We start from the raw sequence: 20,468 nt of genomic DNA on the forward strand, positions 1-20,468 counted from the left end.
GTACTGTGTTGAAGGTACACAGAACACCCACTAACTGCTTCAGACGCCAACACACTACACTAGGCCGCCGCGCTGGCGGCCTTATATAGTGTGGGGCGTGTACTACACAGCCTGAGCTATGATTGGCCACAGGCATCCTGCCTCTGGCCAATCATGGCTCTCCTCGCTGCTGGCGCTGTGATTGGCCAAGCATGCGGGGTCACAGTGCATGCTTGGCCAATCATGAGCCAGCAATGCACTGCGATGACGCAGTGCATTGTGGGCCGTGAGCGCCACACGAATTTGGCGCGAACGGCCCATAACGTTCGGAATTCGCCGAACGGGCGAACAGCCGATGTTCGAGTCGAACGTATGTTCGACTCGAACACGAAGCTCATCCCTATCAGACACAGAACCTGTGTAATTAATATGTGTTCGTCTTTAAGGGGATGAGTTGGCAACTCTACAAGTACCCCCAACAGGTCATGTTTTCAGGATTTCTCTCAGATCAAATGGCTGTGGTAATTACTAAATCAGTGAAACTGATCGAATCACCTTTGGAAAATATTGGAAAGCCTGAAAACATGACCTGTTGGGGGTACACGAGGGCTGGAGTCGAGAAACATTGAAATAGATGACACAGTATAGTCTTATTACCTTTCAGCATATAAAAATGTAGTAGCTAAAAATTGAATGTATGCTGAAAATTAAAAAAATCAAATAGATGTTATCAAAAAAACCGAAATGAGGCAGATAATGCAGTGCCTCCTCTTTAAGGCCCCTTTCACACTGGGGAGGTGCGGGCATCGGCGGTAAAGTGGTGCTATTTTTAGCGGTGCTTTACCGTCGCTTTAGCGGCGGTCTGTGGCCGATAGCGGGTTGGTTTTAACCCCCGCTAGCCGCTGAAAAAGGGTTAAAACTGCCCGCAAAGTGCCGCTGCAGTGGCGCTTTGCCGGCGGTATAGCCGCGCTGCCCCATTGATTTCAATGGGTAGGAGCGGTTTAGGAGCAGTGAATACACCACTCCTTTCACCGCTCCAAAGATGCGGCTAGCAGGACTTTTTTCACTGTCCTGCTAGTGTACCGCTCCAGTGTGAAAGCCCCTTAAGCTTTCACACTGGAGTGAAAGGGGCCAGTTTTTTCAGGCGCTACACAGGCACTATTTTTAGCGCTGTAGCACCTGAAAACTGCCCCAGTGTGAAAGAGGCCTAACCGCCATTCTTAATTTCAGAACCATTTTTTTAGTTCTATGATATTCTAACTCAATGTTTCTCAACTCCAGTCCTGAAGCACCTCCCACAGGTCAAGTTTTCAGGCTTTCCATTATTTTGCACAGGCAGGGCCGGATTAAGAACATCATGGGCCTGGTGCCGAGGATTTTGGTGGGGCTTTTTATAAAATAAATAAATAAAAATGCAAACAACTGCCAATATTTCAAAAATATTTTCAGGGACTCTTTTTTTTTTTTTACCAGCGTTTTTTTTTAGAGTAGCTGACATCCCCAATGTTCCTCTATATATCACAGTAGTTATCACAAAATTAAATGAGTTCTAATAATGGGCAGAACAAATATGAGGACTGAGAAGATTTCCTTTAGTTACACTAACAAAAGTGTGTCCATTCTAGAGCTGGTAACATTAAGGATATTCAATATAATTTTAAAGAACTGTTTCTTGGGTAAGAGGCATAGGGGAGGAGTATGAATGGTATAAAATTGGAAAGTATGTGCAGGTGAAGGAGAGGAATGTGGAAGGTATAACAGTGTGCACTATGTACAGGAGAGGAGTGTGAAGGGTATGGCAGTAGGCACAATAACACTATATACAGGAGAGAAGTGTGGGGGGTATGACAGCAGGCAGTATGCACAGCAAAGGAGTATGGGGGGTTGACATTGTGCACTATGTAGAGGAGAGGAGTGTGGGGGGGGGGGGTATGATGGGGGCAGTATGTACAGGAGAGGAGTATGGAAGGTATTATTGGGGCAGTATGTACAGGAGAGGAGTATGGAGAGAAAGACAGTTAGCAATATATATAGGAGAGGAGTGTGGAGGGTATGCCAGCTGGCAGTATGTACAGGAGAGGAGTGTAGAGGGTTTGATGGGGCAGTATGTACAGGAGAGGAGTTTTTGAGGGCATCACAGTGGGCAGTATGCACAGGAGCGGAGTGTGGCGGGTATGACAGCCAGCACTATGTACAGTAGAGGAGTTTATGAAAGTGGGCAGTGTGGTGGGTATGACAGTGGGCAGTTTGTATAGGAGACGAGTGTAGAGGGTATGACAGTGGGCAGTATGAACAGGAGACAAGTGTAGAGGGTATGACAGAGAGCAGTATGTACAGGAGAGGAGTGTTGGGGGTATGACAGTGGGCAGTATGCACAGCAGAGGAGTGTGGAGGGTTGACGGTGTGCACTATGTATAGATGAGGAGTATGGAGGGTATGATGGGGACAGTATGCACAGGAGAGGAATGTGGAGGGTATGACAGCAGGCACTATGTATAGTAGAGGGTGTGGAGGGTATGACAGAGGGCAGTATGTACAGGAGAGGAATGTGGAGGGTATGATGGGGGCAGTATGTACAGGAGAGGAGTGTGAAGGGTATAACAATGAGCAGTAAGTATAGGTGAGGAGGATGAAGGAATCTTGGAAGGAAAAATGTAAAGGTTTGAGGAAGGAAGTTTAGGGACTGCGTAGTGGTTAAGCGGGCCATACATGGATTGAAATTAAGCCAATTAAGTAGAGACCAGCCATAGTTGATTTATGTATGGGCTAGCTGGCTGTACACAAGTCAATCCATTAATCGACTTGTGTACAACCAGCCTGTCAGGTGTTTCCCAAAACAATCAGAGCTGCCAGCTATAGTTGACAACACTGATCATTGTATTGTGTGGATAGGGAAGGCTCCACACTGGCAAAACACAATAACACTGCGGGAGTAATTCCCCCATCCACAGGTCAGCAGGTGAGAGGGTGTGTGGGTCAGGTTGGGGAGAGAGATCTGTCAGCAGGGGGGCGTGAGTTTGGCATGAGGGGATATCAATGAGTGGGTGGGGAGAGTAACTGGGAGTGATATCTTTTTGGAGTAGGGTCTTTCATCTGCAGGTTGGGAAATGGTCACCTGTGATATAAGTTGAAAGGAGATGGCTAACATGGGAAGTGGCTGGGGAGTGACTTGGTTGGTGGGGCGTGTGAAATGGATGATGTCTTTCAAGTTTCTTTCACATTTGCAGTAATGCTTACTGCCCTCTGAAAAGTGATATGTGGTGGATTGCTTTCCAAAGAATGGTATAGCAGCAGCTGACAGGTGTTCTTGAGGTGTTAGTGCCGCCTCCTTGTTTATGTTTTACATTGCTGAATGGTAGTTTTACATTGTTGGACTATGCTGCCACTGTGAGTAAGTTTGGCTTGCAGTTGCAGAGTGGCCCCATTGAAATAAATAGGTGAGTTTGACAGGCAGGATCCAAGCTTAGTGCTTCTGACAAGACGTGAGGAGAGGCTCTGTGAGCTCATCTTCTCAGTCTGCTCCCCTCTCCCTAATCTGCTCTCATGTAGAGATGTGTAGAGCAGAGAGGGTTCTGAAGAGCAGCCAGCAAGTGACCAGCGCAGGTCGAGGAACTCCGGCTTAAAAAAAATCCTAGCAAGCAACAGTGCGGGTTTCAGTGCAGGTGCTTTGGGACCCACAAGAATGGTTGGGCCCAGGGCAGCTGCCCCGTTTTCCCCGCGTTAGAGATGACCCTGCTTTTGGGGGTACCTGAGGGGTACTCACTGACACCAATGATGGGGGTATTATTGCATCCATTGACACCAATTCTAAGGGTTATTATTGCATCCACTGTCAACCAGGGGGTTAATATTGCGTCCACTGACATCAATGATGTTGAGGGTTATTGTTGCGTCCACTGACATCACACTGCTCTCTTACTTGTACACACTATCCCCCGCCATTTTTCGCTCTCAGTACATACTGCCAATCTGGACACACTATTCTCCCTGTTCACATTGCCCCACCCCCTTTGTACACACTGTCCCCCTGTATATATTCTGCCCCCCCCTCTAAACACTGCCAGTCTCAGTACACACTGTCCCTTACAGTACACACTGAGCCACTGTACACACTGTCCTCCTTTACATATTACCCCTCCTGTAGACACTGTCCTCCCTGTGCACATTGATCACTTCCCTGTGCACATTGACCACCAAACTGTAGACACTGACCCCCAGCCCCCCCCCCATACCCGTGCCCCCCTGTACACATTGTCCACCCTGAACACACTGTCCAACCATATACTGTAACCTCTTAGTACACATTTCTCCCTGTACACACTGTCTTTCCTGTGGACATTGACCCCCTCCATGTGCACATTCACCACCTCCCTGTATGCATTGTCCCCTCTCCATTCTCCCTTGTACATTGTTCTCCCTGAGTACACCCTGCCCCCTGTACACATAGCCCCTCTTAGCACACACTGCCCTCACTGTACAATTCCCCCCCCCCCCTGTACCCACTATCCTTCCTGTACAGATTGCCCCGCTGAAGACTTTGACCCCTCTCAGTACACACTGTCCCTCTGTACACACTGTCCCCTCCCTGTATATCTCCCCAGTACACATTATCCTCTCCCAGTACATACTGCCCCCTGTACGCACTGTTCTCCCTGTCCACATTGCCCCCTTCCGAGCCTTTTCTGTCTCCCTGTACATGCGCTGCCCTCCTGTACACACTGTATTTTCCTTGCATGCATTGCCCCCCTTCCTGTATGCATTGTCCACTCTCAGTATACACTATAACCCCTGTACGCATTGTCCCCTCTCAGTACACACTGCCCTCCTTTGTACACATTACCCTCCCTCTACATATTGCTCCCTGCCCCTCCCCCCCCCCCCCCGCACACACTGACCTCCCAGTACACATTGCCCCTCCTGTACATATTGTTCCCTCTCAGTACACACTGTCCTGCCTGTACACATGCCCCCCTGTACACATTGTCCATTCCTAGGACTCATTGCCTGACTGTACACACTGTCCCCCTGTACACATTGCCCCTTCTTAGTACATGGTGCCCCCCTGTGCACACTATCCTTCCTACACACACTACCCCCTTCCCTGTACATACTGCTCCCTGTACACATATTTCTCCCTGTATGCTTTCCCCCTACTTCCCTGTATGCATCTCCCCTTCAAAGTACACACTGCCCCCATGCACACTGCCCCTTTACACATCCTGTCCTTCCTGTACAAATTTCCCCTAACCCTGTACACATTGTCCTCCCTGTAATTTCCCCCAGTATAGAGCTCCCCCAGGCAGTGCACAGTTCTATTTCTAACTTCCTCCCCCCAGTACAGAACTCCCCCCATACAAATCTCCCTCTCTCAGTGTAGAGCTCTCCCCCTAACTCTTCTCTAGTACAGTGACCCCCTCCTTCAGTGCAGAGTTCCTCCCTAATTCCCCCTCCCTCAGTACAGAGCCCCCTTCCCCCAACAGCACTGTGCTCCCCCCTAACTTTCACCCCAATACAGAGATGTGCCCCCTAACTCCCTCAAGTACAGAGCTCCCCCCACCCCCAGTACAGAGCTCTCCTCTTCAGTGCAGAGCTTTCCTCTTACCACCCCCGCCCCTCCCAGTGCAGAGCTCTCCCAATACCTTACTGACCCAGTACAGAGCTCTCTGTCACCCCCACCCCCCAGTACAGAGATCCCCCTACCCCCAAATCTTACCCCCCTTCCCAGTACAGAGTGGCATAGAGAAGGGCTGCTGTGGAAGAGCAGAGAATGCCAGGCTTCTGTGTTTACTGGTGACAAGATGGTGAGCACATGGCATTTAAGAAGACCACCACATTCTGCCCAAAAATAAAGCCCTGATAATTTCAACTTCAAGGCAAAGCATGTCAAGGAGAAATAAGAGTGTCATGGTGGATTGAGACTTTTTAAGAACTGATGTATGTTGTTTTTTGAAATATTGAGTTTCTGTTATTTATTATTTAACCCTTTCCCACCCAGCCCCGGTGTCCCTTTATTAGGTTCTCTATGCCCAGGGGGCAAGAAGTATTGGCAAAAATGTGAGGACTATGATTGGCTGTAACAGTGGTTACATGATTGAGAGCTGTTCCTGCTTGGTACCAATCATTAATTAATGCACATACGTGTTACACAGGGAGCAACAGGTTAAAATGTATTTTTCTGTCACACAACAGAAAGGGAGAGAAAATCTCTCCAATGGAAGAGAACTTGTAATCATGTTTTTCATCGGCAGGTGTCCCCTCACCTCACCTCTTTTATGACTACTGTAACATTTTGGATTTCCCCTCATTTTCTATTTGGGTGACAATGATCTTCAAGATAAGGAAAAGGCAGTGTAGATCTCCCCCCCTAACATCCTCCCCCCAGTACAGAACTCCCCCCCATACAAAGCTCCCTCTCTGAGTGCAGAGCTCCCCCTCTAATGCCATGTACACCAGATCTGAATTTCTGACGGGAAATGTTCGATGTGAGCTTGTTGTCGAAAAGTCCGACTGCTTGTACGCTCCATCGAACATTTGTTGTCAGAATTTCCACACACAAATGTTTGAGAGCAGGTTCTCAAATTTTCCGACAACAAAAAAGAAAGTCCAATCGTGTGTACAAAAGTCCGTTGCACAAAAGTTCACGCATGCTCTGAATCAAGCAGAAGGAGCCGCACTGACTATTGAGCTTCCTTTTTCTCGTCTCGTTGTACATCACCGCGTTCTCACGTTCAGAATTTTTGCCCAACATTTGTGTGACCGTGTGTATGAAAAACAAGTTTGAGCCAACATCCTTCAGAAAAAAATCACGGTTTTGTTGTTGGAAAATCCGATTACAGAGCCCCTCCCCCCCTTCTATAGTGCAGAGTTTCTCCCAGGACACATGAGAACATCCAGGGTCAGAGATAGCTGACATCCTTCTATATATGGTGGGTTGCAAGGCATAGTGGGTGTAATGCAAGGTAGATTGATTGGGGGCCGGACACTTTTTGAATGCAAAAGAGAATTTCTCTTAACAGAACTTTAGGAGAGGGGGTTAGGGCCAGGACACCCTTAGGTTGTTACAAGATTAATTGGCAGACTCTGAAACTTCAACAGGAGGACAGCCATGCAGGGAAAGGCATCCATCAAGACGCCACATCTGCATGTGTAAGAATGCTGTCTCCTATGGCAACAGTCTTTAACAGTTCCCAACACAAATTGTAACAGTTCCTTCACTTCCACTACAATCACGTCTTGTAGTTCTTCAGCCCACTGAGCTCCCAGTCTCTCTCACTAGACTAGATGATTCACTGCCACCGAATCCATTGAGCTCCTCCAATCTTCACAGTAGTATCTTCTTCAAGCGTCACCCCCGCCTCTCTGCTGGGTCCCTAGCTTGGCACTCAAGATACTTCTTAAGCTTCACCCCACTGGCCTACTTGGTCACTGGCTTGACACACAAGACTGCTCTGCAAGTGTCACCTCCACTGGCTGCGTCCCTGGCTTGATACCCACTGAAGTTTCTACCTCTGACCACGACAGGTTCTCCGGACGGCAGAACCGTCACTTCTGGTTGGACTGCAAGCCGCAATCCCAACCCTGCGCTGCTCTCTTGCTTCTGGATAAGCCCTCTGACAGCTTAGCAGCCAGATGTGCCTGGGATAGGCCCAAACTCCAGCCTAGCAGCCCGGGCAATATAACACACATACACCCAGACAGCCGTCCAGGTGGCACAGAACACTGATCACCTGACTCCACCCAAATATATAGGTTCTCCCAGCAGGCCAAGGGATTTAAGAAAACCCCTGCCCATTGGCTGGGATACCCAATATACCTATAATCTGACCTTGCATTGCCCTTCTCATACCTAATGCCACCAAGTACCCGGCCACCAAGCGGAAAAAGAGAAATGCAGCAATTATAGACTAATGCCCAACATTTAAAACGACTTGGATTTTTTCCGACAGATTTTGTCCCAAACTTTACTTGCATACATACGGTCGCACAAAGTTGTTGGAAAATCCAATCGTTCAGAACGAGGTTATGTAAACCACGTATGACGGGAGGGCTCTAGCCAATAGCTTTCATCTCGTAATTTATTCTGAGCATGTGTGGCACTTTGTCCATCGGAATTGTCTACACACGATCGGAATTTTAACGATTGGATTTTGTTGTCGGAAAATTTTAGATACAGCTCTCAAACTTTGTGTGTCAGAAATTCAGACGGAAAAAGTCTGATGGAGCCCACACACGATCGGATTTTCCAACAACACGATATGATTGCACATTTTCTGTCGGAAATTCTGACCATGTGTACAGCGCATAGGAGTGAAATCAATTGATCCTCAACAATTAGGTAAGGCAGCTATCCATACCTGAAATGTAAATTTAGGAGCAACCCCGCCTAAACCCCAGGGTGCTACATCAAACAAAAACTGTTTACTATGCAATTATTTCAATGTCTTTCCATATTATAATATAATGTTTAAAAGTGAAAGGAATACATTGTTTACTTTGTTTTTGCGTTGATATATTTTGTTCATTGAATGCAGCTGTTGTTTTGTCACAAGATAGGGTGTTTAGGAGCTGAAAAGTTATAAAAAATATTATATAGTCTAATCAGATATGGATGGTGAAATTACAACTCAAAGCAAAATGATTCAGACTCACCTAACCGGAATTCACAACTATTAAAAGTAGAACTAAGGTCTTTTTTTATTGCTAGCAAATACGTCTTTGTAACAGAAGAGACTCTGGGGTTGATTTACAAAAGGCAAATAGGCTGTTAGTTTGCATGGGAATTTTCCCCAGAGCTTAGTGAATGTGGTGAAATTTTGCAAAAAACAACCCACTCACGTGCAAGGATAAAACAAAAGAGCATTTTTGCTTGCATGTGATTGGACAATGGAAGTCATTAGAGCTTCCCATCAGTTACTTAATTTTGGGGAAAATTCCTTTGCAGTGTGCCACTTCCCTTGCAAAATGAACAGTCTATTTGCATTTTTTTTGCCCTCCCTGCTTTTTGGCTTTGGTGGCATGACTGTAGAAGCCCAGGTCCTGAGGGACAGGGGCCTCTCGGATTCAGTACATCCCTACTCTCCTAAAATCTAGGAAATCAACTTCTGGCAAAGTCTGCCATAATGTTTGGAAGGCAAACCTCACTTGGTGACAGGCTAGCCAGTTCCTCCCACTAAATACTTTGTAGGACAAATCCTGTCTATTCTCTAGTTGGGTTTGGATGTTTTTGGACCTTAATGGTTCTTTATTAGATGCCGCTTGCTTCTCATTCCTTGGAGAGTGCATTTGTACAGGGGATCACTCACATTGTTCCTCCTGTGCACTCCCTCTTGATGTCAAAAAATCTCAACCCTGGGTCTGTCAGTTCTTCAGGACAACTTTCTGTCTGTCCTTCCTTGCATGGTGGCCTTTTTCACCTCTGCAAGGCAGATTTCTGAGTTTGCAGCCTCATCCTGTGAAGGGCTTTTCCTGGTCTTTTACAAGGATAAAAGTTGTTTTGAGGCCTAAAACCAGGGAAATTTATCATTCAGGCCTAAGACCTCGGGCATAAAGTTTCCACCTCTATGGTCAAGGCACAGAGCACTCTCTTGAAGTAATAGCACTTCTTGGAATTTTCAGCATCAGGCTTTGGTCCTCATATCTGCAAGGCCACCGCCTGGTCCTCAGTTCACACATTCAGGTTCTACCAGGTGGACATCTAATCTAGGGCTAACATTTTTCTGGTAGCCCTGTGACCTGTGGGCCTTGCCTATTTTGTTCCTTTTAAATCTCATTCAGGCCCGTTGGCAGTTTTGTTTGCCCACCCCTCAGTTTGAAAGCTTTGGGACATCCCTTGTGACTCATTTACGAATCTGTGTCCTATGTTATTTGATCAAAAAAATAGGATTTTTGTTTTAACTGTAAAAATATTTTCTTGAAATGCATTACAGGACACAAACCTTCTCTCTGATTACTACTTGCTGCGAAACTGAAGGTATGCTGGGAGTGATAGGGGATAACCTGGGGTGTCTTTAAGGCTTTTGTTTGCCAGTGTCAAATCATATGAAGGTAGCTGCTTGTGGGACGGTGCAGCATAATGCGAAGGGCAGGAAACACATGGAGCCCAGGTGCAGTAACAGAAATATATTGTAACAGAAGTCCAGCAATACCCAACAGACCCAGCGAAAAGGCAACCCAACTGGGGCCATTCGTAACTTTAAATAGAGATGAAGCAGTAAATTAAAGACTCAGAAATACCGACAGTGTCTGTCTCGAGGAGTGGAATGTGGCCTGGCTGGTCTGTACCCAAATGGGAGGCTTTCAGTAAGGATGGTGTATCCCTGCACTTTCCCTACTCCTCTGGAACCTTTCCTTGATGCTAAGAACTGCCCAAGACAGATGGGTATCCTGTCACTACACTGCTACTCGCAAAATAGGCTCTGCCCCCACCCAAGATGGCCACCAAAGTCACATGGGACACCAGCATCCACACAGGTGTGACTGAAGAAACCACAGAGGAACTAAGTTCCTCTCAACCTCCTCCCCTGTCTGCATTGCCCCTACGGTCGAACGCCACCTGCAGTGGATAATATAGACTGCACCTGTCTACATGCTTAACCCCTTAGTGACTGATTTACCAGCCTGTGTCCTGAGATAAGATAAAAATCCTATTTTTGGTGCTAAGTTTGCCTTAAGGCATAGGTTCTAGCATTTTAAAATCATTTGGGAGGACACCTTAGGCCTCGTGCACATAGGTGGTATGGTCCCTATACATCAGTATACCACACCAAATGCAGAATATCTACTCTCTGGGCACACAGTCCTGTCGCTTGTTCACTGCCTGCCTCTCCACCCTCATCCACAGTTTGGCTCTGCATACCTTGTTCACAGCATGCTTCTAACCCCCCTTCCATCCATCACACACCTCTTCACCCCTCCTTCACAGCTATCCTTGTCCATAGCTCACCTGACCAAACTTACCTGCACCATCCTTTACAGCTCATCTGCACCTCTGAACCCCTTGTACACAACTCATACACATATTAAGTACAGCTCACCTGCACCCTCTCACCAGCTCTTTCAATGCTTCTTCTCCAGCACCAGACCAAAAGTACTATCCTGCCCTTCCACCACATACCCCCACATGTGACATAGTCTGTGGCTCAGTCCCTGGACATAGCCTCATCGGGACAACTGGAGGACAAAAGATGACACTGTCCAGGTAAGATGGCAAAATAGGTGTTTTTGTCTTATTTTTTGCTTTTCTAATTCAAACAATAAAATAAAAAAAGTATTGATTGCCCAACCAAAAATGATTGGGTATATTTATGAAACAGCAAATGTGACATTCACCAGACCTTCACTGCAAGTGAATAAATCACGGTAATTTAAAACAAATGCACCAGAAATATATATCTGCAGTGACTGGTGAATGTCACATTCACTGCTTTGTTAATATACCTCTTTATGATACCATCTGATATACAGCATAAGCAGCCCTCAAAATCTTCGCTTGCATTTTGGCAAGTGGAATAAGGGCGGACTGGGCTGACAATTTCCTGGCTAATCGCTTCTGGTAGAAGTGGTGTGGCCTTTTTTACAGGAAATCAGAGCGGCCCAGGTGGCAATTGCCTCCCTGTCCCCCAGGCTGCTCTAATTCCCTGTAACAAAAGGCCTCACCACTTCTGTGTGAAGCGATCAGCCAGGAAACTTTTGGGAGGAGAGCCAGCTGGATCACACAGATAACAGATGTCCTGCTGTGACACAGCTTGAATCTGAAATGTCAGCCACTGTCAAACAAAGTCCCGCCTCCTGGACCGGCTCCTATGATAGACAGCACACTAGTCCAATGCCAGGAAATTGAATCAGTGTACTGTCTATCATAAGGCCCTGTACGGGAGGCAGGACTTTGTTTGATAGCAGACGTTTCAGATCCAAGTTGTCTCACAGTGGGAGATCCTCTCTCTGCGTGATTGGTTCTACTCTTGATTCCTCCCTGTGATTCCCATGCAGTGATAGGCTGCATGGATGGGCTCTGATAAGCACTTATGAGGGTTCACTGATGGGCACTGCTAAGGCTGTATTGATGGGCACTGATAAGCACTGATGAGGCAGCACTGATGGGCACTGATGAGGATGCACTCATGACCACTGATGAAGCGGAACTGATGGCCACTGATGGGGTGGCACTCATGGCCAATGAAGAGGTGGCACTGATGAGCTGCACCAATGGGGTTGCACTGATAAGGCAGCACTAATATGCTGCACTGATGGACACTAATAGGTTGCACTGATAGGCACTGATGGGAATTGATAAGGCTGCACTGATGGGCACTAATGAGGCTGCACTGATGGATTGCACTAATGGGAACTGATAAGGCTGCACAGATGGGCACTTATGAAGCTGCACTCATGGGTATTAATATGCTGCACTGATGGACACTGATAGGCTGCACTGGTGGTCACTGGTGAGGCTGCACTGATGGGCACTGACAAGGCTGTACTGATGGGCACTCATAGGCTGTAACGATGGGTACTGATATGCTTTATGTTAATGTTGTTAAAGTTGTTGTTAAAATGTATTTTTGAAACTTAATTCTGCATAACACATTTAACACTGTCATTTTATGAGATCATTTACAGGGGGGGGGGGGGGGGGGCAGGGTAACGATTGGGTGGGGCAACTGGTGGCAAGTAACTCTTAAGGCTCTCTTGAGCCATGTCATAAGTACCAATAAAGAAATTGGTGAATTAATACCGGTATATCCATACCCGATCTCTGCAAATGGCTTGGGAATTTAACTGGTTAAACATACAAAGTGAAGAAAAAGCTCTCTTTTTTTTTTATAGCATTCCTTTGTGCATGACTGGAGAAGTGCTCATAGGTGTACTTCACTTCACACCTTAGGCCTAAGTTCATCACACCCCACTAAATGTGTTATTTTATCTTCAATTCCTAAGTTCTACATTAGAACAAATGACGGAATCTGGGGGAAGGTTCAGCCAACGAATCTGATATAGTTTGTGGCAACAATGTTCCAGGCACTTCATGGAACTACCCAAGTGTTTTTTTTAAAACGAAATAGGCGTCTGCAAAGCATTTGGCTGAGAGTACACTATCTGTTCGTAGGAGAAGCACCTGTTCCATTTCACAGCAAATTAAGTGGTTGCCCAAGAGCTAGTACACGGCCAAGTGTACACCGCCTACTGCTTTTCTCCCAAGTATTTCTTTGAGAACAGAACTACTGTACACATGCGTCATTTACTTAGGGTGTGTTGTCTGGGTGTAGGAGATGATCACCAACAGACTTCTTAGATCACCTTATATTACACTATACTACCAAAAGTATTGGAACGCCTGCCTTTACATGCACATAAAATGTAATGGCAATCCATTTTTAGTTCATAGGGTTCAATATTGAGTTGGCCCACCCTTTGCAGCTATAACAGTTTCAACTCTTTTGAGAAGGCTGTTCACAAGGTTTAGGAGAGTGTCTATGGGAATATTTGACCATTCTGTCAGAAGCACATCTGTGAGGCACTGATGTGGATGAGAAGGCCTGGCTCGCAGTCTCTGCTCTAATTCTCCCAAATGGTGTTCTATCGGGTTGAGCTCAGGACTCTGTGCAGGCTGGTCAAGTTCCTCCACCCCAAATTTACTCATCCATGTCTTTATGGACCATGCTTTGTGCACTGGTCCAAAGTGCACAAACAAGGTCCAAAAGACATGGATGAGCAAGTTTGGGGTGTAGAAATTTGACCAGCCTGCACAGAGTCCTGACCTCAACCCGATAGAACACCTGTGAGATGAATTAGAGCAGCAACTGCGAGCCAGGCCTTCTCGTCCAACATTAATGCCTGACCTCACAAATGCGCTTCTGGAAGAATGGTCAAACATTCCCATAGACACACTCCTAAACTTTGTGGACAGCCTTTCTAGAAAAGTTGAAGCTGTTATATCTGCAAAGGGTGGGGCAACTCAACATTGAACCTTACTAAGACTTGGATGCCATTAAGGTTCATGTGCTTGTAAAGGCAGGTGTACCGATACTTTTGGTAATATAGTATATATCTTGGCATGTCTAGCTTGGGATGGACTCTCTCCTCACTGGTGTACAGATTGAAACCTTTATTAATTCACCAGCAGAGTGAGAGTGGTTGGACCATGCCCTTGCCTCTGAATACCCTTAAAATCTATAGGTACCTTTACATGTTCTGACACAGCAGAGAAAGTCTAATTTCTCCAGCAGCATTCTTCATAATATAAATATGACCTATTAACCACTTCCCGACCAGCGCACGACGATGTACGTCGACAGAATGGCACGGGCAGGCATATTGGCGTACAGGTAGTCCAATATTCAATGCCGCCCTGCCATAGGGAGCGCGCTGCCGGCGGCGCGCTCCCACGCTGGTCGGGACCCCCGTGAGTCCGGTCGCGGGACCCGCAGACTCGATCGCTGCGGGCATCCCCGCGATTGTCTCACGGAGCTGCCGAATGGAGGAAGTGCCGAGTAAACAGCATTTCTCCATTCTGCCTAGCAACTAGTGACGCTGATCTCTGCTCCATGTGATTGGAGCAGAGATCAGTGTTCACTAAATGAAAGCCCAACCCCCCCACAGTTAGTAACACACCCCTAGGAACACTTAACCCCTACACTGCCACCCACTGGTTAACCCCTTCACTGCCAGTGTCATTTACACAGGAATCACTGCATTTATATAGCAGTGATTACTGTATAAATGACAATGGTCCCAAAAATGTCCGATGGGTCCCCCACAATGTCGCAGTCACAATAAAAATCGCTGATCGCCGCCATTACTAGTAAAAAAAAAAATAATAAAAAATTATTAATAAAAATGCTATAAAACTATGCCTATTTTGTAAACGCTATAACTTTTGCGCAAACCAATCAATAATCGCTTATTGCGATTTTTTTTACCAAAAATATGTAGAAGAATACGTATCGTCCTAAACTGAGGGAAAAAAATTTTTTTTTATATATTTTTGGGGGATATTTATTATAACAAAAAGTAAAAAATAATGCGTTTTTTTCAAAATTGTCGCTCTATTTTTGTTTATAGTGCAAAAAATAAAAACCGCAAGGGTGATCAAATACCACCAAAAGAAAGCTCTATTTGTGGGGAAAAAAGGATGTCAATTTTGTTTGGGAGCCACGTCGCACGGCCGCGCAATTGTCAGTTAAAGCGACGCAGTGCCGAATCGCAAAAAGTGGTCTGGTCTTTGACCAGCAAAATGGTCCGGTCTGAAAGTGGTTAAGTGACATCCTCTAGTAATGGGTATGACCTTGATTGACCTAAAAACTGAACAGATCAATTGACCACAAATTACCATTTGAATTATTGTTATATGCTGGAACTTCAACCTACCTTACAGTTTTGTGTGTCTATTGGTAGTAAGATATCTGCATTTTAGTTTCCAAGTCTGCACACTTGTCATGGTAAGTGCTTGTCTTATCTTTCATTTGTTTGCAGGGGAGGACTATGGACACTCCAAAGTAGACAGGAAGAGTGCTAAGAACTGCTGCACAGCGTTCGTGCCACTGAAGACCTTAGCCCTTGTACACACGGTCGGACATTCCGACGGAAAATGTCCGATCGGACCGTGTTGTCGGATAATCCGACCGTGTGTGGGCTTCATCTAACTTTTTCCGTCGGAATGTCCGACCAATAAAGTTTGAGAGCTGGATATAAAAATTTTCCGACAACATGATCCGATCGGACTTTGTCCGATCGTTTGTAGAGAAAATGCCACGCATGCTGAGATCAAATTCCTAGACCAAAGCTATTGGCTACTAGCCTGAACGTAGTCCCGTTGTAACTACATAACGTCATCACGTTACGAACGATCGGATTTTCCGACAACTTTGTCCCACCGTGTGTATGCAACACCGGTTTCCGTCTGTTGTCGTAATTTTGTTGTCGGAATGTCCGACCGTGTGTACAAGGGCTTAGATATACAAGAAGTCCATGGTCGATTCAGCTCTTTAGATTACACCTATAACTGGAAATACCACTCTATAGTAGATTTACCAGACTAAGTTCCCAGATCTTGCCATCAGATTCCTCCAGTATTATCAGCAACTACTACTTTAGAATACTTTATTAATCCCAAAGGAAAATTATTATATACTAGAGGATCAGATGGAATTTACACATACCTGAATGAGTTCTTGCATAGACTACTAGCCCATTCACATTTTGCTTCATATGCTTTAGGATAACTTACCCTTTAACAATTTATATATTAGAAAAATATAAATAAATTACAATGACAGATTGTCTCCAAATTGTGTTATTTTATATTTTTTATACTTTAGGAAAACTTCCCATTTAACAATTTATATATTAGAAAAATATAAATAAATTACAATGACAGATTGTCTCCAAATTGTGTTATTTTATATTTTTTATACTTTAGGAAAACTTCCCTTTTAACAATTTATATATTAGAAAAATATAAATAAATTACAATGACAGATTGTCTCCAAATTGTGTTATTTTATATTTTTTATACTTTAGGAAAACTTCCCCTTTAACAATTTATATATTAGAAAAATATAAATAAATTACAATGATAGATTGTCTCCAGATTGTGATTATTAATATTGACGTATTATTTATAAATGCTTAGCCCCTTTTAGCTTGTTATGTTTAATACACAAGGCTAAACCTTGTTTCTGGCATTTACCCTTGTTTAACCTTGAACACAAACATGAATATAACTCATCCCACACACATTCAGGCACCTTTCCAACACACAGCAACCTCCTTTCAACTCCACCAGCATACCATACTATTATAAATCACTTATTCAGCCATTTTCACATATGACTTAAACAATATGAAAATACAATTGGAGAAAGAGTATGTTTTTTTTTGTTTTTTTATTGTAGAAACATGTATCATTTGGAAAAGCATAAACATTTACAAAATACAAAAATAAGTGAATAAAAAAAAAAAAAAGACATTCATTTGGCTTTGCGCATTGACATTTTACAGACCCTATGCAAACTATGCATGAATATTCAGCTATGTACAGCTTGCACTGATCAATATTATACTAATATCTGCAATAACAGGGAGAGAAGATAAAGAGGGTTTATAAAGGCACTATATTGGGTTAGAACTGTACAAACCAGGTACAGTTTTTTTTTTTCTTAAATATATTTATAAAATAGTAATTAAATCAAACGTGAGTAGTATATTGCTGTATTATCACATCCTGATTTGGGCAAATCAACTAAGCACTGATATAAAGGAATCATCAAAGCAATCTGAATAACAACCCCCACTGCGCCAATTGGCGAATGGTAACTGCGCTTCAGCGATTTGCAGTGACGATTGCCCAGCGTGAAATATTGAATACTGAAATTAATTCATCCATATTCCTATTTTACAAAAAAAAAAATCACTGGCTTGCAGCTCAAAAGCAGATTGTAGTTTCTCTCTCCCTCCCTCTGTGCCTAGATAAATCTCAATAGGCCACCCTCATATTACTGATACATTTCCCTGAGTTCGTTAGGTCTACGGCTTTACCAAGCTCTTCTTCTACAGTACCCAACAATGACCAGCAGGGGCGTGTAGAAGTCTACCAACTGTCACCAAGCACCTGTGTAGCCCAATCTCTAGTGCAGACTCACAGAACAGGTAACTCTCCCCCCACCCAAAATTCCGGTCGTAACCTCCACCCAAATGATTAGTGATTTTTTTTTCTTCCGTCTTCATCAATCTTCACAGTCAATGACAGCGTCCTCTGCTGGGTGGGGCAAGTGTTCCTTGCCTAGGTTTGTTCATTTCAGAGCCTTAACAAAAAAAAACTGCCAAAGTCACCATTGATCTTTCCGGTATGGCAAGTCCAAAGTTTGTAACAATAATGAAGGAACGTGAAAGGAGATGGTGAATAAATGTTCAAAGTCCTGGTGTCCTTTGTTGGCTCATGGACAAGGCAGTGTAGGGCAGATTACACGTAGTTGCTTGCAGGTCCAGATCGTGCTGCGGAATATTTGGCAGAATAAGGCTTCTGGTCCCTTGGTGGGCAGTTGCAACACAGCATGGCACCGCCCAGGAGGAGCAAGGCAGCGGATGCCCAGCCGATGTACAGCGATGCTCCCAGCTCTCTCTTCTGAGCCTCCACCACCAGAGGGTTGTAGAAGTCTCGGATGATGTTGTTGGCAGACCAGGAGACTGGCACCAAGAGAAGGATTCCGGCTAAGAGGAAGATGACCCCAGCCACGATCATGACCTTAGCCTTGGCAGACTCATCTTCCACGCAGTTGGTGCATTTTCCTCCAATGATGGACATGAGCACTCCCAGGAGGGCCACCACGATGCAGATGACCACCAGGGCTCTGGCTGCCTGGAGGTCCTGAGGAAGGGCTAGCATGGAGTCATAGATCTTGCACTGCATCTGCCCTGTGCTCTGTACCACGCAGTTCATCCATAGTCCTTCCCAAACGATCTGGGCCACCACGATGTTGTTTCCGATGAAGGCAGTCACCCTCCACATAGGGAGAGCACAGGTGACCAGACTGCCAATCCATCCTATGAGAGAGAGGGCAATGCCCAACACCTGTAGACCCAGAGAAGCCATGGTAGGATGCTTGATCTGCTGCTGGTGCTCAAGTCAAGGTGTGCTGGTGTGCTACCTCTTGGCTGATGAGGAATGTGAATGATGTGCATGGCAACCTAGAAAGGTAGATATAGTGCCAGCAGCACCCTGGGGAGGAGTTTGTCTGCATTGATCCGGTTCCCCATCTCACAGAAACTCACCAGCAGCCATGAAACCAGTAGAGCTGGATTCTCTGTTTTGTCACAACAATGAGTGGTTTCACCCTCCCGTCACCTCCCCCCTCTGTTTGGCAACCTCGTCACTTTATGGAGTGTGTGTCAGCTGCAGAGAATTCCCCAGTGTCACCAGTACAGAAACTCAGGGGGCAGAGCAGCCAGGAAATGGGATCAGGTGGGTGATGAGGATGATAAAGGTCAAAGAAAGTTTTCATTGACATCCTTTTACACATTATAAAGTATGGTGACTAATGCCATGTCCCCTGATCCAGGTGACAGCAGTCTAATGCCTGTCTACATCAGTACACAGGATGTGACAAGTCTGCCCTGCCATCAATATACAGAAGAATGGATTGTAATCAAAATCCACAGACAAAATAATTCAGGATCTCAGAAGCTGTCACTGTTTAGTTAAATATAATATTTATATTTATATATTTGCTTATAATATTTAGGCTTGCCTAATACAGGCGGTCCCTGGGTTACAAACAAGATCGGCTCTGTAGGTTTGTTCTTAAAGCGGAGTTCCACCCAAAAATTGAATTTACGCTTTAAGGGAAGGTGACCCCCTGACATGCCACATTTGGCATGTCGTTTCTTTGGGGGGGGGGATACCCTTTTTTTAGAGGGTTCCAGCTCCCACTTCCTCCCGGGGCACCGCAGTGCCTGAAGGGAGATCATCTCATCCCCCTCCCTTTCAGCAATCATCTAGGGCACGTCACAGGTCCCAGATGACTGCCCGGCCAGTCGAAGTGTGGCTTGCGCATGCGCAGTGCGTGCCCGGCTGTGGATACAGAGCCGTGTGCCCACAGTGACAATGCCAGCACCGCAGAAAGGAGGGGGAGATGAGCGGGGCTTCGTTGCCCTGCATCGCTGGACCCTGGGACAGGTAAATGTCCGATTATTAAAAATCTGTAGTCTTTATAGCTGCTGACTTTTCATTTTTTTTTTTTTTTTTTTTTTTTACTATTGGTACTGCGCTTTAAGTTGAATCTGTTTGTAAGTCAGAACAGGTACATTTTTTTAAGTGTAGCTCCATCCAAAAAAACAATTTTTAAGCTTTTTGGATAACATAGAGAAGGGTTATCACCCCTGTAATTTGTTTTTGCTGTCTATGCCCCTGTTCAGAAGATTTCACCTCACTTTCTGTCCCAATGACAATTGGATTTTGAAAATTTTGAGTTGTTGTGGAAACCAGGATTGGTGATTAAAAGCATCAGTATATTTTTTCCCATAATAACTCTAAGCCATTGTACACACGGTCGGACATTCCTAAAACAAAATCCGTCGGATTTTGTCCGACAGATTTTGTCCGAAACTGGTGTTGCATACACACAGTCGGACAAAGTTGTCGGAACATCCGATCGTTCGTAACGTGATGACGTTATTTCATTATGACGGGACTACGTTCAGGCTAGTAGCCAATAGCTTTGGTCTCGCAATTTGATCTGAGCATGTGTGGCACTTTGTCCGATCAGAATTCTCTACAAACTTTGTCCGATCAGATCATGTTGTCAGAAAATTTTATAGCCCAGCTCTAAAACGTTGTCGGTCTGATATTCTGACAGAAACAGTCCAATGGAGACCACACACGGTCGGATTATCCGACAACACGGTCCGATCGGACATTTTCCATCGGAATGTCGACCGTGTGTACAAGGGCTTACAGGAGTGAATTTCCCTTCCAAGTGGGGAGATTTCCTCTC

General features: G+C 45.2%; 1 protein-coding gene across 1 annotated transcript; it reads right to left on the reverse strand.

Moving 5' to 3' along the window:
* Nucleotides 1-16,843: 16,843 nt before the first annotated feature.
* CLDN4 (claudin 4) lies at nt 16,844-18,694 on the reverse strand. The gene has a single exon (XM_077480658.1). It carries the CDS (start codon nt 18,566-18,568, stop codon nt 17,939-17,941), a length of 630 nt encoding a protein of 209 aa, XP_077336784.1. The 5' UTR covers nt 18,569-18,694; the 3' UTR covers nt 16,844-17,938.
* Nucleotides 18,695-20,468: the final 1,774 nt, after the last annotated feature.

Source organism: Lithobates pipiens, unplaced genomic scaffold (assembly GCF_037356315.1).
Source record: "Lithobates pipiens isolate NorthernLeopardFrog02 unplaced genomic scaffold, aLitPip1_a1.2 Scaffold_16, whole genome shotgun sequence".
Classification (NCBI taxonomy): domain Eukaryota; kingdom Metazoa; phylum Chordata; class Amphibia; order Anura; family Ranidae; genus Lithobates; species Lithobates pipiens.

Excerpts from the sequence above, each read along its gene's own strand:
- CLDN4 (XM_077480658.1), bottom strand. The coding sequence starts at position 18,568 with ATGGCTTCTCTGGGTCTACAGGTGTTGGGCATTGCCCTCTCTCTCATA.